The sequence below is a fragment of the Aspergillus sclerotioniger genome (assembly GCF_003184525.1).
Source record: "Aspergillus sclerotioniger CBS 115572 chromosome Unknown BO94scaffold_36, whole genome shotgun sequence".
Taxonomy (NCBI): domain Eukaryota; kingdom Fungi; phylum Ascomycota; class Eurotiomycetes; order Eurotiales; family Aspergillaceae; genus Aspergillus; species Aspergillus sclerotioniger.
In genome coordinates, this window is record NW_020291026.1 from 195,514 (window position 1) to 223,418 (window position 27,905).

At 54.3% G+C, this 27,905-nt stretch overlaps 9 protein-coding genes across 9 annotated transcripts; 3 read left to right on the plus strand and 6 right to left on the minus strand.

The window, feature by feature from the left end:
* Nucleotides 1–496: 496 nt before the first annotated feature.
* fes1 (Hsp70 nucleotide exchange factor FES1) lies at nucleotides 497–1,207 on the minus strand (the record flags this gene model as incomplete). Its single annotated transcript, XM_025613491.1, has 2 exons — nucleotides 497–742; nucleotides 800–1,207. 2 exons carry the CDS (start codon nucleotides 1,205–1,207, stop codon nucleotides 497–499), a joined length of 654 nt encoding a protein of 217 aa, XP_025462950.1.
* A 1,892-nt stretch (nucleotides 1,208–3,099) lies between these two features.
* Nucleotides 3,100–5,633, plus strand: act1 (actin ACT1). The gene is made up of 8 exons (XM_025606480.1): nucleotides 3,100–3,251; nucleotides 3,300–3,589; nucleotides 3,709–3,739; nucleotides 3,997–4,052; nucleotides 4,227–4,257; nucleotides 4,322–5,093; nucleotides 5,148–5,379; nucleotides 5,436–5,633. The coding sequence occupies exons 2-7, from the start codon at nucleotides 3,583–3,585 to the stop codon at nucleotides 5,376–5,378; spliced, it is 1,128 nt and encodes a 375-aa protein (XP_025462951.1). The 5' UTR covers nucleotides 3,100–3,251; nucleotides 3,300–3,582; the 3' UTR covers nucleotide 5,379; nucleotides 5,436–5,633.
* Nucleotides 5,634–6,391: 758 nt separating this feature from the next.
* Nucleotides 6,392–9,510, minus strand: ade1 (bifunctional aminoimidazole ribotide synthase/glycinamide ribotide synthase). Its single transcript, XM_025610342.1, has 3 exons — nucleotides 8,978–9,510; nucleotides 8,382–8,909; nucleotides 6,392–8,327 (listed from the first exon to the last, which is right to left on the minus strand). The coding sequence occupies exons 1-3, from the start codon at nucleotides 9,255–9,257 to the stop codon at nucleotides 6,709–6,711; spliced, it is 2,427 nt and encodes an 808-aa protein (XP_025462952.1). The 5' UTR covers nucleotides 9,258–9,510; the 3' UTR covers nucleotides 6,392–6,708.
* A 553-nt stretch (nucleotides 9,511–10,063) lies between these two features.
* BO94DRAFT_628069 (Pet127 family protein) lies at nucleotides 10,064–13,025 on the plus strand. Its single transcript, XM_025617457.1, has 5 exons — nucleotides 10,064–10,377; nucleotides 10,441–10,665; nucleotides 10,720–10,807; nucleotides 10,866–10,929; nucleotides 10,999–13,025. The coding sequence occupies exons 1-5, from the start codon at nucleotides 10,192–10,194 to the stop codon at nucleotides 12,566–12,568; spliced, it is 2,133 nt and encodes a 710-aa protein (XP_025462953.1). The 5' UTR covers nucleotides 10,064–10,191; the 3' UTR covers nucleotides 12,569–13,025.
* A 726-nt stretch (nucleotides 13,026–13,751) lies between these two features.
* On the minus strand, nucleotides 13,752–17,859 carry BO94DRAFT_259919 (uncharacterized protein). The gene has a single exon (XM_025606481.1). The coding sequence runs from the start codon at nucleotides 17,712–17,714 to the stop codon at nucleotides 13,767–13,769; it is 3,948 nt and encodes a 1,315-aa protein (XP_025462954.1). The 5' UTR covers nucleotides 17,715–17,859; the 3' UTR covers nucleotides 13,752–13,766.
* A 2,720-nt stretch (nucleotides 17,860–20,579) lies between these two features.
* BO94DRAFT_589969 (uncharacterized protein) lies at nucleotides 20,580–21,180 on the minus strand (the record flags this gene model as incomplete). Its single annotated transcript, XM_025615986.1, has 2 exons — nucleotides 20,580–20,960; nucleotides 21,088–21,180. 2 exons carry the CDS (start codon nucleotides 21,178–21,180, stop codon nucleotides 20,580–20,582), a joined length of 474 nt encoding a protein of 157 aa, XP_025462955.1.
* Nucleotides 21,181–21,465: 285 nt separating this feature from the next.
* Nucleotides 21,466–22,545, plus strand: his3 (imidazoleglycerol-phosphate dehydratase HIS3). The gene is made up of 2 exons (XM_025612714.1): nucleotides 21,466–21,948; nucleotides 22,044–22,545. Exons 1-2 carry the CDS (start codon nucleotides 21,627–21,629, stop codon nucleotides 22,457–22,459), a joined length of 738 nt encoding a protein of 245 aa, XP_025462956.1. The 5' UTR covers nucleotides 21,466–21,626; the 3' UTR covers nucleotides 22,460–22,545.
* On the minus strand, nucleotides 22,336–23,480 carry BO94DRAFT_259984 (uncharacterized protein). Its single transcript, XM_025606482.1, has 2 exons — nucleotides 22,958–23,480; nucleotides 22,336–22,890 (listed from the first exon to the last, which is right to left on the minus strand). Exons 1-2 carry the CDS (start codon nucleotides 23,283–23,285, stop codon nucleotides 22,577–22,579), a joined length of 642 nt encoding a protein of 213 aa, XP_025462957.1. The 5' UTR covers nucleotides 23,286–23,480; the 3' UTR covers nucleotides 22,336–22,576.
* Nucleotides 23,481–24,456: 976 nt separating this feature from the next.
* BO94DRAFT_476559 (glycosyltransferase family 32 protein) lies at nucleotides 24,457–25,656 on the minus strand (the record flags this gene model as incomplete). Its single annotated transcript, XM_025608609.1, has 3 exons — nucleotides 24,457–25,101; nucleotides 25,152–25,307; nucleotides 25,378–25,656. The coding sequence occupies 3 exons, from the start codon at nucleotides 25,654–25,656 to the stop codon at nucleotides 24,457–24,459; spliced, it is 1,080 nt and encodes a 359-aa protein (XP_025462958.1).
* Nucleotides 25,657–27,905: the final 2,249 nt, after the last annotated feature.

The window sequence follows — 27,905 nt, forward strand, 5'->3', positions numbered from 1 at the left end:
ATTCTAGTGTTACATAGGCATCCATGTATTTGAATAAAGCGTGTAGTAATGTTTATATATATTTCTTGGCATAGAGCGCATGATGCACGGAGGTAGCACCGGGTATCTAATTCCAGGCAGTCCATTGGTCCGCTAAGGATATGAAACTACCTCCAACTATGTATCATGGGTTTTTCGATCTGGTCCGGACGGAGTGTTTCATGGGTGCCTGAGAGGTTGAGTCGAGACCCGTGAGCCTCAGCCCGATGGTGGGTGCCTGTCACGGCATGCTAGCACCGTCATCGATTTGTCCAGATCGACATGCTCCAGACAGTTGGCCTCCAAGCCAAGCCATATCATATCAGTAAGATGCTCAACGACATACGCGCGCAAAGCCTGTCTGTCGCCGAGAGGGTCCCGACATCGACCCCGTGCTAGCCAAATGGCAAAGTAGGCTCGCTAGGATAAATCATCAATCCCACATCCACGGTGCATGTCATATGTGTCGATTGACATTTCAAGCAGACGACTCGATCGGGTGAGCGCGCAGCTTGTCCATGAGCGCATCCACGGCATCCATGTCTGCGGCATCGACCTTGTCCTGGGAGTAACCCTCCGGAAGGCTCTTGGTGACTTCGTCCATGGCCGGCTGGTAATTGCGGACAGCGGAAGAAATAGCGTAGATGGCCTTCTTACGGACAACGGGAACGGTGTCCTTGGTCGCGAGGGAGACGAGAGTCGGGAGGGCGTTGAAAACAACGAGCTATTGAAATCCACGTTAGTCATGTGATATGATGGGATGCGAATGGAGGCTGCATACCTTATCCTGTGCCTTTTCGTTGTTCTGCACAGCCGTCCCGATACACCAGGCAGCCATGCGCCGCATCTCGGATTCCTCGTGCTGAAGCAGCTCGACCAGAGGAGACCACAGGCCCAGCGGCTCGAGGTTATTTGCGTTGTCAATCGACTCGATGAGCTGTTCAAAGTTGTCAAATGCGATGAGCTTGTTCTCGAGGTCGACCTCGTCGGAGCGGAGGGCGGCCATGGAGGCCTTCATCAGGTCGGCGTCCGATGGTCCGCCGAATAGCGTGGAGAGCATCTGAGGCGTGAGGCCGTTGCGGGAGGAGTCGGTGGCGGCAGCTGTGCTGGCATTGTCCTCGGAGGGTTGCTCTCCGGCCGTGGAGGCCTTGATACTCCATTTAAGGAGGTTGTTCATGTTGGGATCCATGGTGTTGGAGTGGGTGGTGTGTGGTGGTGGTGGATAGTAAAATTTGTGACGGAATCTGCGGTTGGTCCAAACGGCCACTTGGACTTGTCTAGGAGTACAGATTGTTGAATGAAAAATATGCGAAAGGTATTAGCCTGTACAATATTTCTCCAGATATGGAAAATATCAATGTGGACGTGGTGGTGTAGAACAATGCGCCGGTCCCCTGGGAAGAAAAAAAGACGAGTGACGAAGTTCTGGATAGATCCAGAGGGTTCATGCGGCTCCGACGGCCTTCCACCTCCTTCCACCGCTTGTCTACGCTCAGTCGGAGTGAAAGGAGGACAATTGCTGTCTGATCTACTTTCAGCAGGTAGCACTCTACGCTCACGATGCCCGAAACACGTCTTGTCTAGGTTTTCCGTGCAGGCCTGCCGTCCTGGTGGTGTCATGGCTCGCCAGCCGTGCTGCATCGTACCCCGCCATGTCGGATAACCCCGCGATGCGGTCATACGTGCCCGATATGCTGTGTCTTCTGGCTTGTTTTGGCCGACCGAGACATTTCCACGCGTGGCACGAGGATGCCGTCGATAACCATGCATTCTTCACGCAGCATCGTGATTGATCGGCCTACGAGGACTCAACGCGTCGCGGCCCCTCTGGGATTGACATTCCATCGAGTTGGCAGCAGTCCCCTTTGAGCCCCCAATTCGGGGCCGGCGGAAAAACAGCGGTAAAGAAAGCTGACAGCGCACAGGAATTGACCAGAAAGGAAGGCATCAGTCAATCAATTACTATTCATGATTTCTACCTGACGGAATCTTAACACTATGGGGACGGAATAGGCGGCTGGATAAGACGATCATGCGGTTGCAATAATGGTCCCGTTCAGTTCAGGGATGAGGAACGGCCACGCTAGAGACTACCTAAGGGCCAAGGAGACCAAACGAGGGGCAAGACGACTACGAACCCCTTAAAGCCGGATACCTAGTTAGTGAACGGGGGCAGAAGGATCCAGAAGCCTGAAGTTGGACCGGTCGGGCTATGCTCGTCGTGGGTTCTCCAAGGCGGGTGCTATTATTATCCACGATGTACTATGGATCATGGATGACTACTACTATGCTATCATCATCATTTTAATGGTTATTCCGACCCTGTTCTTTGGTACACATTGGGCTGAGCCATTGACGGCGGCAACCCTGGATCAGGCTCTGCCCCACGAGGATGCGCAAGTGTTTTTGCCATCATCATCCTGCTCCCAACCCGGATAGGCCACCCATCGGATTGTCCAGCTTAGAGGAAGACAGAATATGACAAGAGGACGAGGTCGAGGTCGAGGTCGAAGGCCACAATCATTCTGCCTAAAGGCAACCATAGTTGACCATGGTGGGAGGTTGACATCACCTGTGTGTAGATATAAAATGGGGGTGGGATACATCCATGGTAGTAATGACTACTACCTATCTACAAACGATATTATTCGATCTCCTATCTCTCTTGCTCGCGCTCTCTGTCTGTCTGACCACATTGGACACGTTCTGGTCCCCCTTTAGCGCTGCGGGTTAATTACCAGCTCTTACCAGCTCTTTCCCTCTCTCTCTCTCGCCGGCGTGATTATTACCAGCTTACCTGACGAGCGGTACTCGGCGTGACTGTGGCGGTGACAGCACCCGGACTAAACGGCACTAGTGCACTCAGTGGTGCAATCAACGCTGCCAAATTACCCGGACTAGACCCAGAATCGCCTAGGGCTCAATCCACTTCACCCCGCCTGATCCAGTCCAACCTCTCCCTTTTCGCTCGCCGTTCCCCTCCCCCTTACTATCTACGTACTGAGAAAGGGACCTGGACTGACTGGTGCGTCTCTTGCCTCCCCTCCGGACTCCGTACTCGTAGAAGCTTTGGTGAAGGTGGTGGAGTGTGCCTGATGGGACTAATTAATTTGACGGACTCCTATTAATCATTTGCTCCCTAACTGACGGCGACCGGTACTACTCCGTATAGGGTGCTCCTTGTACGGAAAACGAGAGGCAAGCTGACTGGCGAACGAGTACTTATCTACTAAGTACTTGCCCCCGAACCCGACCTGACCTGACCTGACCTGACCAAAACCAAACCAAACCAAACCAAACCCAACCAGGCCAAACCAGACCGGCACCCACTTCTTGCTTCCACCACCGCCGACTCCTAAACCGACCTCCATCACTTTCCACTCCTCCCCCCGTTTCCTCCCTCTCCAACCTACTTACCTCAACTCAACAACTCACTCGCCTCCCTTCTCCCGTCTCTCCTCCCCCATCTCCCATCTCTATCCCCCCCATCTACGCTTCTCTTCCTTCGCGTTTTCTTTCTTTTTTATTCCCCCGTAGTTCGATTCTTAATCCCACACAGTCACCATGGAAGGTAAGGGTTTCTGCCACCTTGCGTCTTGCTCGCTTCCAAGCTCTCCCCCCTCCCCCCTCCATCCTCCCCCTCAACGCCCACCTTTCGACTTCGCTAACGTTTTTTCTTCCGCTATCCAGAGGAAGTTGCTGCTCTCGTCATTGACAATGGGTATGTTACTCTCGGTTCTTGATGGGTTGGGCGATGGATTCGCCCTGCTTGTCGGTTTCTCTCCAGCCTAGGCCACGGAAGAAGGTGCAAAACATACGCTCCCTTTCGGGTTCGGTCGCGAGGATATATTCTCCGAGGATTCTCGCCAGCGTTGTTTTCCCACCCTCTCCAGCGCCCATAGAGAGAAATCGGGGAAGCTCCATCTGCCTGCACGCAAAGCTATGGCTGGTTCGGATATACTGACTCTGTCTGCTTAGTTCGGGTATGTGCAAGGCCGGTTTCGCCGGTGACGATGCTCCCCGTGCCGTCTTCCGTAAGTCATCCCCATCTATCCGCTCCGCCGGACACCCCTCCTCCTGGCTCGATGGTTTCTTCCCGCTCTTGACAAAAATGCACCCATTGCGCCCTTGCTTCAGGTAGCTTATGTGGGGGCGGTGAAACTGTCATGTCAGCAATGATTCGATCAGAATAGTAACATGCTGAATAGCCTCCATTGTCGGTCGTCCTCGTCACCATGGGTAAAGCTCCGCCCCTTTTTGGCCTGTTTGGCTGGAAGGCATGTTTTTCTAACGCCGCCCGCAGTATCATGATTGGTATGGGTCAGAAGGACTCCTACGTCGGTGATGAGGCACAGTCCAAGCGTGGTATCCTCACCCTCAGATATCCCATTGAGCACGGTGTCGTCACGAACTGGGATGACATGGAGAAGATCTGGCACCACACCTTCTACAATGAACTCCGTGTCGCTCCTGAGGAGCACCCCGTCCTCTTGACCGAAGCCCCCATCAACCCCAAGTCCAACCGTGAGAAGATGACCCAGATCGTCTTCGAGACCTTCAACGCCCCCGCCTTCTACGTCTCCATCCAGGCCGTTCTGTCCCTGTACGCCTCCGGTCGTACCACCGGTATCGTCCTGGACTCTGGTGACGGTGTTACTCACGTCGTCCCCATCTACGAAGGTTTCGCCCTTCCCCACGCCATCTCGCGTGTCGACATGGCTGGTCGTGACCTGACGGATTACCTGATGAAGATCCTGGCCGAGCGTGGTTACACCTTCTCCACTACCGCTGAGCGTGAAATTGTCCGTGACATCAAGGAGAAGCTGTGCTACGTCGCCCTCGACTTCGAGCAGGAGATCCAGACCGCTTCCCAGAGCTCCAGCCTCGAGAAGTCTTACGAGCTGCCCGACGGACAGGTCATCACCATCGGTAACGAGCGTTTCCGTGCTCCCGAGGCTCTGTTCGCTCCTAGCGTCTTGGGTCTGGAGAGTGGTGGTATCCACGAGACCACCTTCAACTCCATCATGAAGTGTGATGTCGATGTCCGTAAGGATCTGTACGGCAACATTGTCATGGTACGTTCCCTTTTTTATTCGCCTGGAGGGTCCTGATTACTGACGCACTCCCAGTCTGGTGGTACTACCATGTACCCTGGTATCTCCGACCGTATGCAGAAGGAAATCACCGCCCTTGCTCCCTCTTCCATGAAGGTCAAGATCATCGCTCCCCCCGAGCGTAAATACTCCGTCTGGATCGGTGGTTCCATCCTGGCTTCCCTGTCCACCTTCCAGCAGATGTGGATTTCCAAGCAGGAGTACGACGAGAGCGGTCCTTCGATCGTCCACCGCAAGTGCTTCTAAGGTATGTGCTCGGTGCGCCCGTGGGCCTGTGTCTCTCGCTAACGTGTTTGGGACTAGCTCTTGCGCATGATCCGTTTCGTACTCTCGTATTCCCCCATGTATTAAAAGCCCCGACGGAGACACTGGTGACTTGCGGGCCTCTCTGACTCGCACTAGGAGGAAGATTGCCTGAAAAAGGAACTTTTATTTTAGCTGTGGAATAGAGATGGTTTATTTTTGCAACGTGTGTCCCTTCGGCACAAGGCCACCTGTGGCGGCAGCGAGTAAAACCGAAGGACGGTGGAGGAATGAGAAGCGGTGTAGGCGAGGGATGTGCATGGGACTTGTGAACCGTGCGGTGAAAGCTCTCTTTCATATAAGTGTTCTACCTCGTGTTTGACTCGTTTATCTCCTGTTCTCGCCTTCGGACTGGTTATAGCTTAAAATACTGCTGCGAAAGTTGATCTTCTGTGGATGAGCTGGCTTCTCTGTTTGCATTCTCCCATTGAGCTCGTAGGACCATAGGACCATCCCCGCATCCAGTACCTCTGATTCTGACTCTAGCCTCATCCCCCCGATGCCTCGTAGCCTCCATAGTGGATGTTCTTCCCGTTCGATCGGATGGATCCCTGGACTCGTCATGGCCCTGGTCTGGAGGCTGGGAGGCGTCGACCATGATGTCATGCTCGCCTTCTAGACCGCGCGGGGCCAGCCAGCCAGCCATGTGCTGTCGGATCTGATATGATCCGTCTGTTATATGCCCAGCTATCAGCAATCAACTTGGGAATTGGTCATTCGGGTCACGTGGTGTCGGTATCATATACTCCACATGTGTTTTTGGATTTTCTATGTATCTGTGTAGGCATACTTGCATGCATTATACTGTCCTTGGATAACAAAATAGATACCGACTGGTAATTTACGTTGGTTTCCTTGATTGGAGAAGAGAGAGCGGAGAGGAAGAAATGCCACTGAGATAGGTCTGGCTGATATGAATTGTGTAAGGTTGAGAAGCAGAATTGGTTACTTGTATTGTGGATTGCGTATGTAGGGTATTGTTCGATTAAAGTTGTCGTAACCATGTATATAATGATGGATGTATCTTGGCAGCTAGCCAGATAGTCCGTATTATCGCAGCGGAAGTGTATATCAAATGAAACAAACAAGAACACGAAGACAAACACGCATATCATGCCAACAGATATAAAGAAGAGGAAATGAACAGTCTTCATTCATTCAACGTAACCAAGTAATAATAAACAGGAGTAATATGCGGTTGATGGTTGGTTTTCTGTACCCCCACCACTTAGATTCATCATTTCAGATTCTAGTATATCATATCATATCATATCTACGCATCCCAGGTCTCCAGGCCAGACAGGATGCAGCCCTCCTCGCCATCGTTCTTGACCCGGAGCTCACCGATCTCGTAGACCGTCTGGCCCTCCTTCTGGAGGAGCTCCTTGACGGCGCCTTCGGAGCCCTTCTCGACGGCCATGATCATACCCACACCGCAGTTAAAGGCACGGGCCATCTCCGTGGACGTGACGTTGCCGGTCTGCTTGAGCCAGCGGAAGACGGGAGGCAGCGACCAGGTGGCGACGTTGATGTGTGCGGCCAGAGTGGCGGGAAGCATGCGAGGCACATTTTCGACCAGACCACCGCCCGTGATGTGGGAGAGACCCTTGATCTCAGCGGGCGAGGTGGCAAGGGCCTTCAGAAGGGGTTTGACGTAGATGCGGGTCGGGGTGAGGAGGGCCTGGCCCACGGTCTGCGGGCCCGTGGCCGAGGGCATGGTGAAGGGCGCGGGGTCCTGGTAAGACAAGCCAGAGCGCTCGACAATCTTACGGACGAGGGAGTAACCGTTCGAGTGGGGGCCGGAGGAGGCCAGGGCCAGTAGAACATCGCCGGCCTTCATGGCGGCGGTGTCGGGCAGGATGGTGCGGGCGTTAGGGCCGGTGGTGTTGATGGCACCCACAGCGGCGCCAACAGCATCGTAGGTCTCATCGATGAAGAGACCGGGCATCTCAGCGGTCTCGCCGCCGATCAGGGCACAGCCGGCCTGGACACAACCCTCAGCGACACCGGCGACGAAGGCGGAGGCGGTGGGAACGTCAAGCTTGCCGCAGGAGTAGCAGTCTAGGAAGAAGAGGGGCTCAGCACCCTGGACGACCAAGTCGTTGACATTCATGGCGACCAAGTCGATACCGACAGTGTTGTGGACGCCGGCGGCGTGGGCGATCTTCAGCTTGGTGCCAACGCCGTCGATGGCGCCAATCAGGGTCGGGGATTCAGCGTGGTAGGCGGAGTTGGCGGCGGCCAGGGAGAAGAGGCCACCGAAGCCACCGATAACGGCGTCAGTGCCGGGGCGTTTGGTTTGGGCGACGGAGCTCTTGATCTTTTGGACGAGGTCGTTGCCCGCATCGATAGAGACACCGGCGGCGGCGTAGGTGAGGGACTCCTGCTGGGCGGCAGCGGCATCACGCTGGCGGAAGGCCCGGTGAGCGATGTCCTTGCGGTAGAACATGTCGTCGAAGTGGATGGTGGCGATGCCCTCGTAGCTCTTGCGGACGGCCTCCTCAAGGCTAGATGCGGTGGCCGTGGCGGCGATGACACGACCGCCGGCGGTCAGGAGCTCGCCGCCGACGACGTTGGTGCCGGCGTGGAAGATCAAGGTGCCTTTGGGGGCAGTGTCCAGGGTGATCTTCTTACCCTTGGGGTAGGAGCCGGGGTAGCCACCGGCCACGGCGATGACGGTGGTGGAGAAGTTAGGCTTGATCTGAATGGAGACACCGTCGAGCCAGTGCTCTGTGCAGGCAACCATGATCTCAGCCAAGTCGGTATCATCGCTGAGCAGGGGGAGGAGGGTCTGGGTCTCGGGGTCACCGCCGCGGACGTTGTACTCGAGCACCTTGGGACCGTCTTTGGTCATCATAAGACCGGTGAAGAGGATACCGACGAAGGGGAATCCTGGAATGGGTCAGGTTAGCCGGGAAGAGGATCATGGGGAGGAAGGGGACGAACCGTCTCTTCTCATGCCGTCCACGGAGGGCTGAATGATGGTGCGGTCGACCTCGGCGAGGACCTCCTTGGAGGAGATGGGGGTCGGGGCATAGCAGCCCATGCCACCGGTGTTAGGGCCCTTGTCGCCGTCGAAGATGCGCTTGTGGTCCTGGGCGGCGGGGAGAGAGCGGATGGTGTAGCCGTCACTGAAGGTGAGAACGCTGAGCTCGTCACCCTCGAGGTACTCCTCAATGACGACCTCGCTACCGGCCTGGCCGAACTGGTTCTCAACCATCATTTCGCGGAGGGCCTGGTGGGCCTCCTCCTTGGTGGTGGGGATGATGACACCCTTTCCACCGGCCAAACCATCGGCTTTGATGACAACCTGGTGGGAGACGGAGTCGAGGTACTGGCGGGCGGGCTCATATTCGTAGAAGTTCTCGTAGGCGGCGGTGGGGATGCTGTGGCGCTTCATGAAGTCTTTGGAAAAGGTCTTGGAGCCCTCCATGCGGGCAGCAGCCTTGGAGGGACCGAAGCAGCGGATACCAACTGCGATCGAGCAAATTGGAGGTTAGCAACGCGGCAAACCCTTTGGCTTATCTAGAAAACGGACTCACCGGCCTGGAAGTAGCCCTGGATGCCGTCAACGAGGGGAGCCTCGGGGCCGGGGACCACGAGGTTGACATCGTTCTGCTGGGCAAAGGCAACGAGCCCGGGGTAGTCATCGCCCTTAATGTTGGCACTCTGGATCTTGCTATCGGAGCCAAGCGCCGTGCCTCCATTGCCGGGAGCGACGTAGACAATGTCGACGCGGGGAGACTGGCTCAGCTTCCAGGCAAAAGCATGCTCACGGCCGCCATTGCCGACGATAAGAACACGCAACCGTTCCGTAGTCATGGTGAAAGGCGCCGGGTTCTCAGAGGACCTGGCAATGAGAAGCAGAGGGGGGTTAGAGAGGAAGAAAAAAGGAGAAAAAGTGGAAGGTTGGAGAGGAGAGAGAAGTCGGGATAGAGACGAGGGAGCGAGTGTGGAGGAGAGCAACGGATGGAGGGGCAAGTCCCACCTCCGTTTTCCATTGACTCATTCTTCTTCGTCTTGACGCCCCAGAGGCGCTCAATCGAGGAATCTCCATGGGGAACCGAGTTTGCACGAACGCTCACTTACCTCGAGACCAGAACTGCGCAGAGCGATGGAGCAGAGGAAGCAATGGGAGCAACAGCAATCGCAAACACGGCCAGTCGCTGTTTTCACTTTTTTTTTTTTTTTTTTTTACCCTTGACTTTTTTTATCGATTGGCGGGGCGGGGCCAATCAATGCGCCTCCGACCCCGGATTCGGAGCTTACTCTACAGTGTTACAGGTTACTACACAGGCACAATTGACTCAGCATTGAGGAAAGAAGAACATGACAAAGATACCCCCTTTTTAATTACTGAGTACTCATCAGACAAACTCTGGTCTCAGCTAACTATCTGCAACCACGTCCATGCTGGTCTGGTACCTGGAGAGACTTGGAGAGACATCGGGCTACTGGTCGATACCCGTCCATACCTGGGCGTATTAGCGTATGGTATCACCGCGTATCTCATACTGATTTGTACGGTATCTATTACCATACACAGAAGTATCTACTAGGCGGTGAGCACCCCGGGTCGGCAGAAAACCCGAAGCGCGGCGAAGCTCGATGGCAAAAAAAAAAGCTCTTGATCATTCATTTCATTCTTTCAGACTTCTTAGTGCCCCCCCATCGTGCGTGTTCTGTCTCAAATGCCCTGTCGGCCAACCGCGCGTGCTCGTGAATATTCTCCTCGTCACTCGTTCAACCGGCCCGAATGTATCGGGCCTCCCTGCGGTCTGTCTCAGACCCTCTGCGCGAGCATGTCTGTCTATCGTGTTTAGCTCGCGGCTTCGGAGCCCAGCCGCGGGCTCGCCGCTTCCACACCTCGCCCTGGCTGCGCTCCCAGGCTGCTGAGTCCGCTCCTCTCGCCTTAGAGGAGCAATTAAAGGCGTTGGAGAAGGTATGCGAGCACGGATCACAATGGTTGGGACGTCTGAAAGCTGACTGACTGCCCTGCGTACAGCATCTTCCCGATAGAAGCAAACCACCGAAGTCAAAGAATGCATCCCTGACCCAGGAGGCCAAGAGAGCTGCCCGAAAGGCCGCCAAGCAGGAGGCCTCCCGACTGCGGAAAGATCCCGCCAAGCAGGAAGTCAAGAACGAGACCACCCCGGAGGCGACCAAGCCAAAGGACAAGAAGCCTCGTGGCCGGCAGCAAGACAACCCCGAGACTGATGCAGCAAAACAGGTCAGTCGACGCCGTCCCCGAGCTGGACTGGTCAGTGACTAACCCCAGGTCCAGGTACCAGTGGTCCCAAGGCTACAGTTTGCTGCCCCGATCACCCAGAAGGACACCGGCAAAATCAATGCGGATCGCCATTCTATTAAAGGTATGTGGTTTGGATTGACTTCGGGCTCCCTCGTAACGGGGAACTAACTACTGTGTAGCCTTGGATGTTGAGACCCCCGAAGTCCCGCGATTGTCCTTTGGCTTGGACCGAGTCCTATTTAAGTGAGTTGCTCGCACCTCCCCTCAAGAACTCGCACCAGAATTGGAGCTGACAGAGGCCCTCCAATGAAGCCCGGGAGTCTATCATCTCCGTGATCCTCGATCGCGCGTCTACAATTTCGACCCATATCTTGGCTCCATCATGCCCGTCACGGAGTTCGACTTTGAAGCGTTGAAGGAATACATCACCTCCTCCAAGGATGAGCTGCTACGGGATCTCGCGCGGAAAGAAGGAAGGAAATACATCGGCTCCTCGTCGAGTATGACCTCGGTCCTGTCCCATTTTCACTACCTCCTATCGTCCTGGAGGGAGGTTAATACCTTGTCCATGTCTCGGGGTTTCCAGGATAAGCTGCGGACATTCACACGGCTCTTGCGGGCCCCCTCGGCCATGTTCCTGCGATACCAAGACGGCGTTTATGCCATCGATGCGGATAAGGAACACGACTCGGCCAACATTCTCATGAACCTGGGCAAATCGATGGAGAAGCTGTTGACCCTGCCCAAGGAAGACTTCGAGCGCTACCGACGATCCAGCGCCAACAAGATCACCGCCGAGGAGGAGCAGGCGGTGCCCGAAGCTTATCACTACTCGACTTATGGGGATTTCCTGATGCGCTCACAGTTGGATGCGTATGACCCGCGGCTCCCCGGCACCGGCATGTTCGACCTGAAGACCCGGGCGGTGGCGTCAATCCGCATGGACGCGAAGAACTTCGAGCATGGTCTAGGCTATGAGATCCGGAAAGTTCACGGCACGTACGAGTCGTACGAGCGCGAGTACTATGACATGATCCGGGCCGCTCTCCTCAAGTATTCACTCCAGGTGCGAATCGGTCGCATGGACGGCATCTTCGTGGCCTTCCACAACATCGAGCGCATCTTCGGGTTCCAGTACCTCAGTCTGCCCGAACTGGACTCGGCTCTTCACGGACAGTATGACACGGCACTGGGAGACCGAGAGTTCCTCTTGAGTCTGCAGCTCTGGAACAAGGTCCTCGACAAGGCCACGGCCCGCTTCCCGAAACAATCGCTCCGGTTCCACTTTGAGACCCGCGATGCCACTGTGAGCCAGCCATTCATGTACATCTTCGTGGAGCCAGTCACGGAAGAGGAGATCCACGCCATTCAGACGAGGAACCAGGCCGAGATCGATGCTTACCAGCGCCGCGTACTGGACCTGCCCTCACACGCCAATGAAGAAAACGAACTGAGCGACGCCGAGGGCATCCCCGCCGATTTCGACTCTCCTAACCCAGCCGAAGAATCGGCCGAGGAAGTGACGACCGGAGACGAAACCTCGCCTGCCAGCGAGGGCAAAGAGATCATGGGCTTCGCCCTCGCGATCCGGAACATCGTCGACGGCGAACAGGTTGAGCGGCCCGTCCAGTTCCAGACCCCCACCAAGTGGACCGTGGACTATGAGTTAAACCACCTAGCCCCAGGCAAGATTTCGCAGCTTTACAGCTCCTGCCAGCGTCGCCGGCAGATTGCCCTCAACGGTCGCGGCGAGGACGAGACCGAGGTCGCCGCCAACGTATACATCCGCCGTCTTCGCGAACTGGCCAAGAAGGGCCGCAAGTACCGCAAGGAGCAGAACAAGCTGGACGAACAGTCCGAGGCCGTCGTCCTGCGCGATTAGACTTGACTTAAATTCCCCCCTCAAGCTGGCCATTTTCTTTCCCCCTGACAGGCGAGATGGGACATGATGATGATGCCCGCGGCGCGACGATAGTCATGCATCTATCCATCCCTCTGTTTGTCTCCTTCTATACCACCATCCAACATTGCCTTCTATAGATACCTCAAGCTCCAACTGTATGTATACTATAATGTTTTCAACGCGCTCCTTTCACATACCAACCATCAGCCGCCATCAGATCAAGACCAAAATGTCCTTCGAACTGAAGTAGTTGCTTGGTCTGGTCTCGTCTTTTGTGTTACGTCTGTTCAGGATTCAAGGCGTCGGTATTGCAATTTGGGAAAATGACTACTATGCTCTTACGTGTGCTCTACTGTATCATCTATTGTTCATGTAATTGTAAGTTTCTGGGTTCAAGGAAGTTCATGTCAGTTCATATCTTGACTAGTGAAGTATCATCAACAGATACAGACTGTTATATTTCATTGACAGTAATATACATGTATTCACAGGTGGTGCTCTCTACAGATCATAACGACAAGACACTTGACTGATCACTGCGCCACTCATTCACCATGGGTCACATGATCACCACTCCCGGTTCAATCTTCCCCAGAACGGAGCATATACTCTATGACATTAACAATTAGGGCATCATGGGCTTTAACGAAAAACGAAACAAAATGGGAAAAATCTGCAAAAGCACCTTCGGAATCCGGGGTTCTCAATGAAAGTGGAAGAAACGCCGCTGAGCCTTTGCGCCAAACAGCAAGATGCCAATCCAAGTGATCTTGCTTTTCCTGGGGCAATCGCCATTCTCGAGGCAATCACTGACAAGGGAAATGGAGATTAGAGGGATATGAGAGGATGAAAGGCGCTCTGAATACCGGCTGACAGGGCAGGGAGTCGCAAGAAGAGAAGATATAAAAGAAACAACAGGCGGTTAGGATCGATGTCCTGGGAGAGAGACAGGAGAAGAGGGAACAGCAACGCTGCCCCCAGCCGAGTCATCAGAGCTTTGGTGTTTGGAAAATCGAGGCGGAAGAAAGGAGAAAGAGGGAGACGTAGACGGAGATACGATGGCGACGGTCTAAAACACGAGACATATCTTCGACTAGCGAAGGCGGGTTTCCAAGTTATCGTCATTCAATTCATTAGTCATGCTTGAGCGACGAAGAATGAGCACCCCAGCGGAGGGCTATCGGAAATTGCCCAGATCAAGCTGAGGGGGCGCCCACTCCAGCTTAGGTGGTCTGTCCGTTGAAACACACACTGCGCCAGACTTCATCTTCTCCAGTTTCTTGCGTTCTTTTGAGGCACTTGAACTAAGAAAACCACGCAGAGTGGAGGAGGCTGTCCCATACGTACTCCGCGCACTAGCCCTAGTACTGGAAGAGACCGTGCTGGAGCTGCGGGCACTGCGGACGCTGCTGGATTTGCTGACCGTGGATGGTATAGCAGGCACTGGCACCCCCAGGCGTGAGGAGGATGAGCCGCCGGAACCGGGATATTCTGATGGTAACATGTGAGGGGAATGGCCCGGCAATGAGAATGGTGCCGTCTGCGGGCGTTGTCGGAGCTCAGCGACCAAGCTGCTCTCGACCTCAAGGCCCTTGAACATCTCCAGGTGATCTTTCGGGCTCATCGGCTCGATTTCCGGCGGCAGCTGCGCGGGATCATGCGGTGCAGGTTGAATTTCATCTTCACACACAGTCACATCTAACTTCATATTGTCCAGCATCATCCCCAGGCTTGTGGCAGTGGCGGGGCGCCCATCACTAGAAGTATCATCGTCAAATCCGACCATATCGTCTTCGATACCATGAGCCAGATTGTAATTCCGGAACAAATATCGACGTAGACGGACCACCTCGCTATCCCATTTACGGCTTAACGACTGGAGAATAACTTCCACGTCTTGCTGCATGAGAGGAGAGGTTTCGGCAGAAGCACTCGTACCTGAGGGCACCGGGGTGCCCGAGCGATGGCTCGATGCATGCTGTTGTTTAGACGACTTGCTCCCACTTTTACTATTGATGGCTGCATGTAGAGAGCGACGAATGGAGCTGGTGGCGGAGCTCTGCGCAAGACTCACATCCCGCTTCACGTTCCGAATCTCGCGCCGCACCCGCTCAAGGGACTGGATTCTGTCCCGGTCCATATACGACAGGCTCAGCAAAGATTTGTTTCGCTGCAGTCCATTGACGAGGACGGTGAAGGACTGCAGATTGATGTCGTTGTTTTCACAGTAGACCTCACGAAGGCAGTCGTTGTCTTCAAGCACCGATGCCAAGGTATTTGCGCCCTGGAGGCCCAGTTTCTGATGCTCGATCCTGAGGACTCGCAAGGACTTGTTCTTTTTCAGACCTGTCAGGGCCAAATTCAGGCCGATTCCGAACCGGGCAACATCCAGATGAGCGCTTTCTCCACCGATATCCAAGTCTTCCAACGTCTCGTTCTCCTCGAACATGAGCTGAAGCAACTTGCACGTCTCGGGCCCGGCATCATACGGGAGGGAAGCTTTGGAAATGTCCAAATACTTCAACGTCCGGTTCTTGCGCAAGGCCTCGACCAACTCCTGAAACTGCTCCTCCTTCTTAAAGTCGATCATTCGCATTGACAGATGAGTGGGTGTCTTGTTTTGAGCGATGGCATCGAAAAGGTACGAGCAGCCTTGATCGAGTCGGTTCTCATTGACATGGAGATGCAGATCTCGAGGGAAACCGCCGGTTGTCATCGAATGCAGGAAGATGGCGACATCCTGGCCGCTGAGCCCGCATTGATCTAGTCGAAGCACCCGCAGACCCCGGGACCGATCGCTGGCCAGATAAGTGGCTATAGCATCGACAGTCTCGCGATTCACGACCGTCCGACTCAACGAGAGCTCTTCCAGACGCCAATTGATTAATGTCTCGGGTGTGAGGAGCGGATCCGAGCCTGACGTGCGGGAAATACGCGACAAATCGAGCGTTTTGATCTGACTGAAGTAGCCGAGGTACTGTTGGAGAATGTCAGGGCTCAGGCGGCCTTGCACGCCGGAGATGTTCATCGCCTCGAGAGTCGGCGACTGCGCGATAACTGTGGAAAGGAGTAGGTCAAGATCGTGGACAGACAAACCACAGTTACCAACCTCCAACGCCCGCATATGACTAGACCTTTGAGATGCTGCATCTACGAGATAGTCGAGGTCAGAGTCACCCAATTTGATTCCATTCAACACCACCCAATCAACACTAGTCAGCTCACGTCGACAGATGGGAAAAATCGCTTCCGGTATCCCACATCCTGGATCATGGCTTTCACTATCCGACTTGGGAATTCGACTGAGAGTATAGGAGAAGTCCAGGCGTCGGAGCCACTTGCTCTTCAAAGTCAACGCACGCACTTCTTGGGACAGGACTGACAGATTCTCCTGGCCGGGGATATGAATGGGTGCTCCTGCACGGCTCAGAAGAGCATCTTTGTCCGGGCCATAGACGTCGCGTAAACTTTGCAGGACGTCCAAGCTAACACCACTGAAGGAGATGGAACGGAAGGATTCGTTGTACCGAAGCGCTCGGAGGACGGCTATCAACTCTAGAGCTGTATATTTCCTCTGGCGAGTAGAGGCGGGCGGCAGGAGCCTGAAACATGGGGCATCATCACACTGTACGTCAATCGTGTAGCGAATGTTTGAAGTATCAACGTCGTAGCTGGCCGAGTAGGCGACCAAGGTTCGATCGAAACAACCATAATCTTCATCCAGGCTCACCGGAGGAAAGTTGTTTTCGTTATCGAGGTCACGGGGGACGATGAAGTCGTAGGGCTGTTTAATCCACAAAGGACGCAGAAATTCCGTCTGTTGCCTAATCCAAAAGGCAATCTCCAGCGAATGCACCGATGCTAAAAAGACTGAGAATGGTTTCCGTGTCGGAACACGGAACGTTAAATGTAGACTGTCGTCGCCCCATTCCATAGAAAGACATGTCAGATTCATTAGGCCGAATGACGTTGCAGCATCCAGGTCACTCAGGGATACGACCGAGCTGCGACTGGAGATCTTGTGCAACGGGACCAGGTGGAGTTTGTGCGATCCTAAGGCGAGATAACAACCAGTCGGGGACAGCTTGGTGAGATCCTCCGACGATGCTCGTGTCGGGGATTTGCTAGACGCCATTTGTATCACCCGGAACATGCGAAAGGTCTCCGGCTCGTAGTCGCGCTCGTAGTCGAGCATCCTGGCCACACAATCGACCGTCTTCTGATCAAAGATCAGCGGGTCGGCCCCGCGGATCAATTCAGCTGCTGAGCGAATGCCCACCATCCACAGGTTTAATTCTTGAAAATCGGGGGTCTGCATTTGGATGAACGTGGCTTTTTGCGCCCGTTCATCCACATAGGCCACCTCCACCGTCGACGACGGTCTGCCATCGTCCAACATGTAGACCGCAATGATGCTGTTCAACGCAATTCCGGAAATGGAGTCACTCGCTGCGGACAGCTGCGGATCTTGTAACGAACTGATCGAGGCGACAGATTGGCGGTTGGCCGCCACGGAACGGGAGAAAGATGCTGGAATCGAGGGGAACATGTCGGCGGCTTTGCTCTGGCTCTTGAATCGGACAAGATGCGTGTCCGTCAGGACCAGGTAATGGCTTTTCTTCCGCCACATGCCTCCCGTGATCTGTATCTCGCCATGGTGTAGAATGATGGATCCAATCCCCTGTCGTAGCTCGGAGGCATCCTCGTCCAGGGACGAGCCTTTGGAGCGGCTCAGCGACCGGTCATCGTCTTCTTGTGAATGCAGCGACCGAAGCGATCCAAATACGGAGGTCCGTCGCTTTTGCAGCGACTTGCGTCGGGAACGGGGCCCCTCGAGAGCCACCGGAGGCAAGGCCGTCACGCAGGTGGCCGACTCCGAATCGGCGGTCCCGGGCCGACGCAAGCTATGGGTGGGCGTGGCTCTCGGGGGACTGGGGTTCCGGACCCCAAAGAATCCCGAGTTGCGTCGCGTTTTCTTTTTCAGGACCTGGGCGTCATCCGAGGGCGATCGTTCATGGGCCGCGGGGCCGGTCAGGGAGGTCGCCGCTGCCGTCGTCGTCAACGACGACGGACTGAAGACGCTCAGGCTTTTTCTCCGCTCTTTCTTCCCCAGACTCTCGGCCATGACGGGGGGGAAGGAGGAGGGCGGAGAAGACGGGGCAGGGAGGCGTCGAGGACGCTAGAGGGCGAGACGGGCAGTAGCAAATGGTTGTCGAGGACAGACTGTCACATCGAGGATCCCGAAGTCGGTACTCACTAGAAGGAAGAAGAAGAAGGTAAGAAAAAGACCAGGGCTAGCTGGGAGCATGACGGGACGATAAGAATGGAGACCATGCTGCAGGACCAGCCCAGGAGATTGAAACCCCGGTGGTGACTAGTGAACTAGAGGGGTGGAGCAGGGCGAAGGAGCACAAATGAGGAGCTGCGAAAGGGAAGAGGGGAGCGAAGGAAGGTGGAACATACAGCAGTCCAGCCAGGTGCCATCGATTGAGGGGGGGACGCGCAGACTCAGAGGGATGGCGAGGGAGGAGCAACAAAATATGAAGAAAAGTGGCGCAATTGAGCTTTGGCGCTGGGGGAAAAAAAGAAGGCGAAGGAACTAAAGTGTCTCGATACCAGATGAGACAGACAACTGACGAGAATAAACAAAGACCCCAAGGGACGGGCTAGCGGAGAAAGGGGGCGACTTCAATGATTCGTATCTAGAAAGAAAGGATATCGCACAAGAAAAATATAATGGACAAGAAGAGGAAGAGGAAGAAAATAGTAGTAGTGGTAGTAGAGTTTAAAGAGTACAGGAGAGGCAGCCCATGGCAGGATCGCGATAATATGCACGGGAGAGGGGGCAGAGAGAGATACGTAAGAGGTTACAGTTGAGGCTGCCACAGTGACCGTGACAGTGACAGCGATGATGACTGGGGAAAGGAGGGGGGAAATGAGAGAACAGGTTATGCAAACGGACGGATGCGGAGGTACACAAGGAACCTAGGTAAAAAGCACAGCTTCTTACAACCCAGGAAAGCAGAAAGCAGAAAGCAATTGTGTTGGCGGGCCCAGCAAAGGTGAAGAATGGATGGAACCAGAACCAGTTCCTGGCGGCAATCCGGAGAAAAATGAGCTCAGGAACTGTTCGATTGATTGGTTCTGATGATGTCAGTCCCCGGAGCTTCTTCGGCCCATGCAAAAAAAAAAAAAAAAGAACGGAGGTCCCGAGTTGCAGTCAAGGGAAATGAAATGAGAATGAATGACAAAAAAATGAAAAAATAAATGCAAAAAAAAGAATGAAAATTCAAATTCAATCAAATCAAATCAAATCAAATCTTTCAAAAGAGGAGGAGCAGGGAGGGAGGGGAGACTGAGAGGGGAGGGAGTGGGGAATAATAGATACCTACAGACTACAGAGACGGAAAGAGAGAGAGAGAGAGAGAGGAAAGGAAATGACGGATCAGGGGAGAGAGACAGACAAGGAGGATGTGAGGCCACAACTCGCTGGACCAGGCAAAGTGGCAATGCAACAGCACAACGAAACACCAGCTTTTGAAGGGATTGATTGACAAAGCGATGTGAGGGAGCGCAACCCAATTACTCGGTCCGGAAGGGAGATCGCCCCAGGGAGCCGAATGCGTCCTTCTCAACGACTGGATAGTGTATATACTAAGTGACTACTCCGTATTAAATCCAGGATGTAAGAAGTCTCTTCCCTCCCTCCTCCGTAATAACTTTACTTATCCTTCCCTGGACTCCCACTGGCCGGTTTAATATAGCAGCAGCCGCCTCTGGCCGACCAACGGCCGCCTCACCCGTCCCTCCATCCGACTAAACTAACTAATTACTACTCGCACTTACTCATACTTACATAGCTTACACAGTCCACAGTCCACAGTCCACAGTCCACAGTCCACAGTCCACAGTTTACAGTGCGCTGTGATCCAACTAGCGAGCATTGAAAAGAGAAGAGAAAAAAATAATAATAATAGGCGACGGAACAGCCATGGTTGTGCCGATTACCAAGTACAAGGCCCCCCCCCCTCCCCCCCCCAGGTCGGACTCCATACTGTCTTTGATGCTCATTTCCCTGTCCCACCGACGCCCCAGATGGAGCCCTCCAGCCGATCGCCGGTGGATTGAAACGCGTTCGAGAAGCCGATCCAGCCGCGTAACCGGCGCAGGACTGGTCGCCTGTCCAGCGCGGCTCCACTTCGCCCCAGCTGCTGGCTTCCTCCTTGCCCCGGCGCGATGCGACTGCGCTTGCGACTTGCTAGGCCCAGTTGGCCACGGTCTGGAGCGCAGGCAACATGACAGCTGGGAAATGACCCTCGGGGTGATCAACCGATTGGGGCCGGTCGCCTGCTTTTGGGCATGCTGACATTGCTGTGACCTGACTGACACCTTGTCTGTTCTCGTCTCCCCCATGGTCTAGCCCATTCTTCGTCAGCACCCTTGTCTCTCCCTAGTCCCTGCCCCAGAGCCAAGAAAAGAAAAGAAAAGAAAAGAAGGGTGCAACGTCTGCGAATACCCCCCTCTCTCTCACTGGATCGCACTGCCCCTGAATCGGGGTCTTCATTAAATTCGAGATCTACTCCGTACACAAGCGGCCGATTCACCAATCTGGAGATCCTCCCGTCTCCCCACAACGGCCACTCAGCCTTTCAGAACTGTAGCATGGCTTCTGGACTCTGATAAGCGGCCAACCCCCATCCCATCTCACCGGATTGTCCGCGCTGCCGGACCTGGCCCGTCGGTACTAGGTAGCGCGTTCCAGACTGGACTGTCGCGTTTCGCCTGAACCCTTCAAACACGGGGGTTGAGGATCGGTGGAGAACTAGGGAGCCCGAGCTACCGGGTACAGGTCCTAGAGGATGGACTCAGCCTCCGGGCGCTTGCTATTCGATTCAGTCCAGACCCCAGCCAATGCAAAATACTGAGACGCATCATTGCTCCGCTGTTCCACTAAGAACTCGAAAGACCCTGTCGACATCTATACGCTATCCTATTCCAGCCCTCGGGCGGCTCTCTCCGCCTGCGCCTTTTCTACCCGTTTGACCTTCCGGATGAACTTGATGTATTCGTCCACCCTCCGCTCGGCCCAGATGCATCCACCAAGGGTCATGGCTGCGATTTGGAGAAACACCTTGAACTGGGGGGTCAAGCCGCGATATACCTTGGATGCCGGGGACAGCCAGTCGGAGAAGCCCTCCAGCGGGCGATAGAAGAGGCGCGAGCGGATGTATTCCTTCGAGAAGGGTGACTGCTTTGGCTGCGACGGTTGTGCCGGGGATTGCGACGGGATCGGGGCAGAAGAGGGCGACGAGAATTTGAAGGGATGGGGAAGGATCATAATCATATGCGCCAGGATGGAGACGGAGCCGAACTATAAATATCGGTCGATATCATCAGCTACACTGCGAGAGCAACCGGGCCCTGCGGGGAGACACGCAGCAGGCCAGCAGCAGAGACAAGCACAGAAAGCGATTCAAGGGAACAAGACATAGACATACCCGGAAGACACCGGTCATGAACCCGCGGACCGCCTGGGAGGTGATTTCCTCGGGGGGTTCGACATCAGCTTTCTGGTAGGAGGGGGGCGGCATGATGCTATCTTTGAAGTATACCCCGTAGATGAAAATCAAAAGACCGGCAGTACCTAGTAGCAGGAACCTAGCTAGTGATATATTCCATGCATGCAGCAGCAGCAGCAAGCAAGCAAGAACGGGAGGGATTCTGCAATAATAATAACCAATGACGCATGTTCCGGATCAACCCAAGCCGAAACATACCCCGGTTCTTGATACCGTAAAACCAATACCCGGCCGGGATCTGGTCCGAAATCGCAGAAAAGTTGTGAAACTCGAATCACAGCACCATTATTATTCATGCAAATGCTCCACTACACTTACACTTACACCTACAACCTCACTTATCTACCTACCTACCTACATCCCTCAATCACCTCCAACAACAAAACAAGACACTCTCCCATCACCACCAACCACCAACCACCCCAATCCCACATCTCAAACCCAACCCAACCGCAAAAATGCCCTCCCTCCCCGCACGAACCGCCTCCCTAACCCGCATAACCAACGAAACTAAAATCCAAGTCTCCCTGTCCCTAGACGGAGGCAGGCTCCCACCCTACGAACCCACCCCGCACTTCGCGGCCCCAACAGACCCAACCGAAGCCGAAGCCGCAAAGAAAGGCATCGTACCGGAGAAGAATGCCGCCCATGCGACGCAGTTCACCCCCACCCAGCAAATCACCGTGAGCACGGGCATCGGGTTCCTGGATCATATGTTGCATGCGTTGGCGAAACATTCCGGATGGAGTTTGGCGGTTAGGGCGAAGGGGGATTTGTTTAGTATGCTTTGCTTCCCGTCTTTTTCTTTGTTTGATTGATGCTGGGGGGGTTGGATGAGAGATGTGTATGTGTATGCTAATGGGATGATTGTACAGTCGACGACCACCACACAACCGAAGACACCTTCCTAGCCGTCGGAAGCGCATTCACTGAAGCGCTGGGTGCACGTCAATCGCTGGCGCGGTTCGGACGGGGCGATGCGCCACTTGATGAGGCGTTGTCGTGGGCGGTGATTGATCTGTCGAGTCGGCCGTGGGCGGTGATCAACTTGGGCTTTCGTCGGGAGAAGATCGGGGATTTGAGTACGGAGATGATTACACATGGATTGCAAAGCTTTGCTCAGGCGGCGGGCGTGACGCTGCATGTGGGATGCACGTATGGTGATAATGATCATCATCGGGCGGAGAGTGCGTTTAAGGCGTTGGCGGTGGCGATTCGGGCGGCGTGTACGAGACGGGTGGAGGGTGAGGTTGGGGCAGGCGATGTGGTTAGTACGAAGGGAGTGTTGTAATGGGGCTTATAAAAAGAGGCAAAATTGAAGGGCATGGGCTATGGAAGCCGATGGTTATGTGTATACTGCTCACTCTAAACAATGCGTATTCTACTCTAATGAGTCAAGTGTCTGCAATCAGGAACTCACGCCCAACGCCTGGATCGCCCGCGTCCAGTACGCCTTCCGGTCATCATTGGCATCGGTGCCCACGCAGCTGGTGATGTACGCCGTCCAACCGGCCTCTGATCCCGACTGCAATTGGGACCGCACGCTGGCAGAGCACTGCGTCGTCAGGAACCACGCCCCAGAGCCAAAGTCGTACTCTTCATTCGCAAGCAAGAGATCTAACACCCCCGTTGGGTCACCGGATACACTGGACAGTTTGTCCGCCAGCGCCGGTATATCAGCCGCATACTTGGAGTTGTACGTGGGAGACTGCATGTTTCGTGCTAAAACTCATTGCGAATTAGTATATGCGCTTCCAGCTGAACCGTGAAAGGTGAACGGGAAACGTACTGCCCTGCCCCGGAACGCCAGGGAAATGATTCTTGTTGTACTTGAAATCGCCACTCTCAAAGGCCATCAGCCCGATCACGGCCGCCTGCTCGGCACGGGAAGTGACGCTGTACGTGTCGAAAGACTTGGCGATATTGGGGGCTGCCTGCGCAGCAGTCGCACATTCTCCGACCGCTGGGGGATTATCGCACGAGCTGGACGTAGGGGCAATGGTCTTGATCTGCTCCGCTGTGATGGAAGCATCTCGGACATGGATCCGGCCTGCCGGAGCTGCTCCAGCCAACAAAGGCACGATGCACAAGGTGCTCAGGATTGAAGATGACTTCATGGTGGTAGAGTTGAGGACAAAAGATTGTGGCAAGACAACTAAAGACTTCAGACACTGTGAGCCTGCACGAGTACCATGAGCGCAATAAAGGATGATCGACGACAAGGAATCCGGGCCTCTTTAAAGGGTCTTCAGACCCTGAGGGTCATTGTTGCGGAGACCTGGGCATTCCGGACCCAACTCCGCATTCCTTCAGCGTGGGGGGTTGAGTCTCGGAGGGTCCTTCAATCAGCCAAAGAAGGCAGCCAACGTAGCTCTGGACCCTGTGGCTCCATGTTGGTCAAAGACCTTGGGGGCATCTGACGACATCGCATCGACATATCCGCCGAGATTGGCATGCCTGCCTCTGCTCCGAGATTGGGTGTATCACATCCCAGCAAGGGCTGGCCCGTTATCGACGGCCATTGGAGCCTGGAGCCCCCCAGGCACACGTGAAACGTCCGTCGCAAAATCTTCCTCCCAGACCAGCAGTGCTTATTTGCCGATCAGACACCTTCATTGGCCGGGCAGATGATCGGATCGGCAGACTCAGCTTCGAACGTACTCCAGCCATGTGTATCATTGATGGTTGGGGGCTGACTGGCGTGTCGGGCATTCAAGCAAGGAAGGTCGCAAAGTACGAAGAACATGAAACAGACTTATGTCATCAGGGTGGTCTCGAGGTGGCAATCATATTATTAGTCTCATTTTGCAGTCCCAGCTAGCCTCAGGCGTCTGCAGCTGGATGGCCGGGCAAATATCCGTCTACCCAAAATCGAAAGTCTATGTAGTAAAGCACGAGTAAAAGGTGTAAGGTGTAAACAGACAGGGGAGAAATGAACAATCGTGGGTTCAAGAAGAAAAGGTAAAAAGAAAGGTAAATCCCGACATTCAAGAAAGAGAGCCAGATACCAGACGAGCACGCTGCCTAGCAGGTCGCCTCGCACAGATCGAAGAATCTTGTCAAAACATGTACAAGCAATCATTTGCTGCAGAGAAGCGCTGCGGTGAACCCATGCCCCGAAACTCCGTACATGCACTCCAGAAACCAAACAGAACTCCCTGAGCGGATGAGATAAAAACACACCTGAGCGGCATTTTCCACGGGGCGACGAGAAAGGTCGGGCGGAGAAGAGTCTCAGAGCGATAGAAGGCTGAAAAGGCACACAAAACATAGTACACAAGGCCACGCTTAATCACGTCGGCTATAGAGCTCGTAGGAGGTTTCCGTAACGCCACCGGCTTCCTCGTCTTCCTTGAAACTGACGCGACGAAGAATGGTGGGCATCATACGCCGTGACATCCTCGTCGGCGAAGACAGACGAGAACTCGAAACGAGGGAAGGAATCTTCGAGTAGCGGTAACGGTACTTGGAGCCCAACAGCATCAGGCGCGCATAAAGCCACCAGAGGCCGAATCCGACCACGGCAGCCAGGAAGAACCCGCATACTGTGAGGAACATCCAATGTTGACCCATCCAGAAGATCAACCGGGCATCCTTGCCGTGCCAGCTGTTGCCCACATGGTGCGTGAAGAAGCTCCACGAGTACTTGTTGTATTCGTCCCGCATGAGGATGCGCACCCGTCCCGACTCGCTTGGGTTGGTCTGCATGTACTCCTTCCAAATCACCGATAAAAAGAGCGGACCAGTCGAGTACATAACCGTGATGTAAGGAAGCAGCCAATGGCGGTCATAGGATTGCAGGAGCTCAATCGTTCGAAGGAAAAATGGATGCTGTGGGACAGATCCCATAGCATCGTTGGAGATACCCGTGGGAACAGTGCGGCGGACCCAGGCAGGGTAGGCAAGGAGAGGGTCTAACCGACGGTTGCAGCCCTGGTTCTGTCAGAAAAGATCCCATGAAAGACACAATGGGTTATACACACATCGTCAAGGTCAATGTAGGTACCGCCATAATGCGCCAGAACGAAGTAGCGGATGGAGTCTGCGCGCTGAATGGGGTACTTGTAGCCGTCGAACGTCTCGAGGAACCACGGATACTCGCTTGCGATGAAGTCGCGCGACTTCTCGTTGGTCCAAAGCTAATTGAAGATTGATGTCAGTATTCGTTCGTAGACAACCCGCCGAGTATGATAAGAAGTCGAGACCTACAATGTATTCGTAGTCAGGGTGCAAATTAATGCAGCTCTGCTGGGCCTCCCTCCACACTTCGGGGATCGTTTCGTTCTTGTATGTTTGGTGGATGATCTTGGGAATGATCTGTGGCCGTTGTTCGATCAGGCTAGAGTTGGGCGAGGGAAGCTCGGCGCGGTGAATTGCGTCGGCGGAAGCATCTTCCACCAACAAGGACAACAGGGTGAAGACGCTGCGAACGAGGAATGTGACAATGATTAAATTGGCGATGAGGAAAATGAGGACACCGCGTCGCATGTTGAAAAGATGGGGCAGGGGCCGGAATGACACCTGCTCAATGTAGTCGTAGTGCACGGGTGAACAGAATGAAAGACGGATTAGAAACCCGATGCAAGGACGAGAGCACCAATTGATATACGGGCAGGTCGTAAAGTCGTGTCACGGTGAGAGGGAAGGTGCAGGCGGCCGTGAGGGGAGGAAACCCAATCGATGAAGAGCTATCTGTGATTCCCCACAGATAGATCCCGGTGGTATTGGTTGGAGAAGACGGTAGCGGAAAATAGATGCGAGGCTCAACGTAGTCCTACCAACATAGGGTCGTAGGACAGGAGTGGTGTAGCGGCAACGTCTCGAGGTAATTGCAGGGCGGGCGTCTGAGGGGAGGGAGTAATCGTTGGGTGAAGAAACGACCGGCTGTGAAACTTCTTGGGAGTCTTTTTTCCCCTTTTCCGCTTTTGGGTTACTCTAGACACGGGCTGTTGAGTCTAAAGAGAATCCAGCGCAAGTGAGGTGACTGAACCAGGAAAGGACTGGCGCAAGGGTGAGAGAAGGTTTGAACCACGAGACGACCAGATGGTGAGGATGATTAGTACTTGGGATCCCCAATGGTGCTGGCCTGGGGGAGGGCGGGGGATTTTATTGGAAAAAAAAAGTGAAAAGTGACGAAAAGAGGAGGCAAGAGAGAGGGTCGCCCAAAGAAGACCAGAATACAAAAAAAGAATTAAGAGAAGGGACTTGGAAGGGAGTGCGTAATTTACTGGGGGTTGCAGGGGGAAAAGTAGTAATAATAATAATAATAATAATGAATGAAGGGAATGGAGACTGATAGGCAGAGCCAGGTACTTGGGAAGGAACGAACGATGCCTTAGCAACAAAGCAGCGGCATCAACTAGTGAGGGAGGGAGTGGTCAAGGCGATGTAGTAGTGTCGTAGCAGAGTAGCAGAGTAGTAGCAGAGGAAGACTGGTGGGTGAGGTACCTGGGGACTGGTAGAGCCCGGAGAAAGCCAGCGACCGAGCAAACCTGAGGAGGGCGGGCGGCGACTGTCAACAACGGCCCATGGTTACGGCGGCTCTGAATGGTCGGAATCGCCAGAATCGCCCGTCACAGGCCAGGGGACGCAGCTTCGGGTTAAGGGGGGCGCGCCGGGGGAGGCAGTGGGGAGCCCAGGTGGGCCGCACCTGCGAATGTTGGTGGATGCTTTAGGTTGGCGCCAATGCTAAGCCTCCGCCACTAGATCTCTTTCAGTCGCTCTCCTTACCTTTTCGGGTTAGCCAGGTTGCCGACCGGCCCTAGCCATCTTGGGGGGCCTCGTAACCAGAAAGGCAATGCAGTTGTAGCGGACACTGCAGGACCTAGGTACGCGCAGTAGTACCATAGCAGTAGTAGTAGTAGTATCTATGTCGTTGTAGTCCGGCCTGCACTGCCATCGCGATGTGGCTACGTGGTTTCTATTTTCGGCCAGAAACCACAGCCGGTGATCTCACTGCCAAACCCTCCATCTGAGCCATGTTCTTCAACCCCAGCTGACAATCGAGCTTAGCCACCCGGCCGGCGGTTGAACAATAATTATCTATCTAGTAACTAGCAGATAGGTAGCTCATCACCACGATACCAACTCATTTGAGACTAGCTGCTCGTTAAAATGGGCGCTAACTACTGCAAATCTCCAGCCTCTCAATCACCTGGCGTGGTCAGCCTGATTGGTGCCGAGGCCGTGGGGCCACCATGAACAGTTCAACAGAGAACTTCTCGTCTTTTGACTCTTTGGGAAGGAACTCCCACGGGCTCTTGGGGCCACGGGGAAATGTAAACCCGCTTAGGTAACGGATTGTGTTTGGCGGGAAAATCTACGCTAATCCAAACAGGCGAGTAAAGCGAGGGGGGAAAACAAAAACGAGAAAAGAGAAAAGCGACGGATCTCCTCACAGATAAGAAAGAAGTGGCGCCTCCGCCAAACCATGGAGGGGCGATTACGCAGGCCTCCCTGTTTTGACTGCCCATGGATCTGGCGTGCGAGTAAATTATTTCGGGACATGGATCAATCAAATGTTTCCCCTCTTCCTCCTCATTGCCGCATCGTGAGAATCTTTGTTGCCTAATCCAGTTGTCGGTATTGCCAGTCAATGATGCGCATTTTACGCACCGGCGAACCAATGAGTACCGACGAAAGCTGGGATCCTGCCACCTGACGGTGCTGGATTAATTTATGGTTTTACACCCCCCAGTAATAACGGTCACGACTATTACCCTTCCAGTTGTGACTAG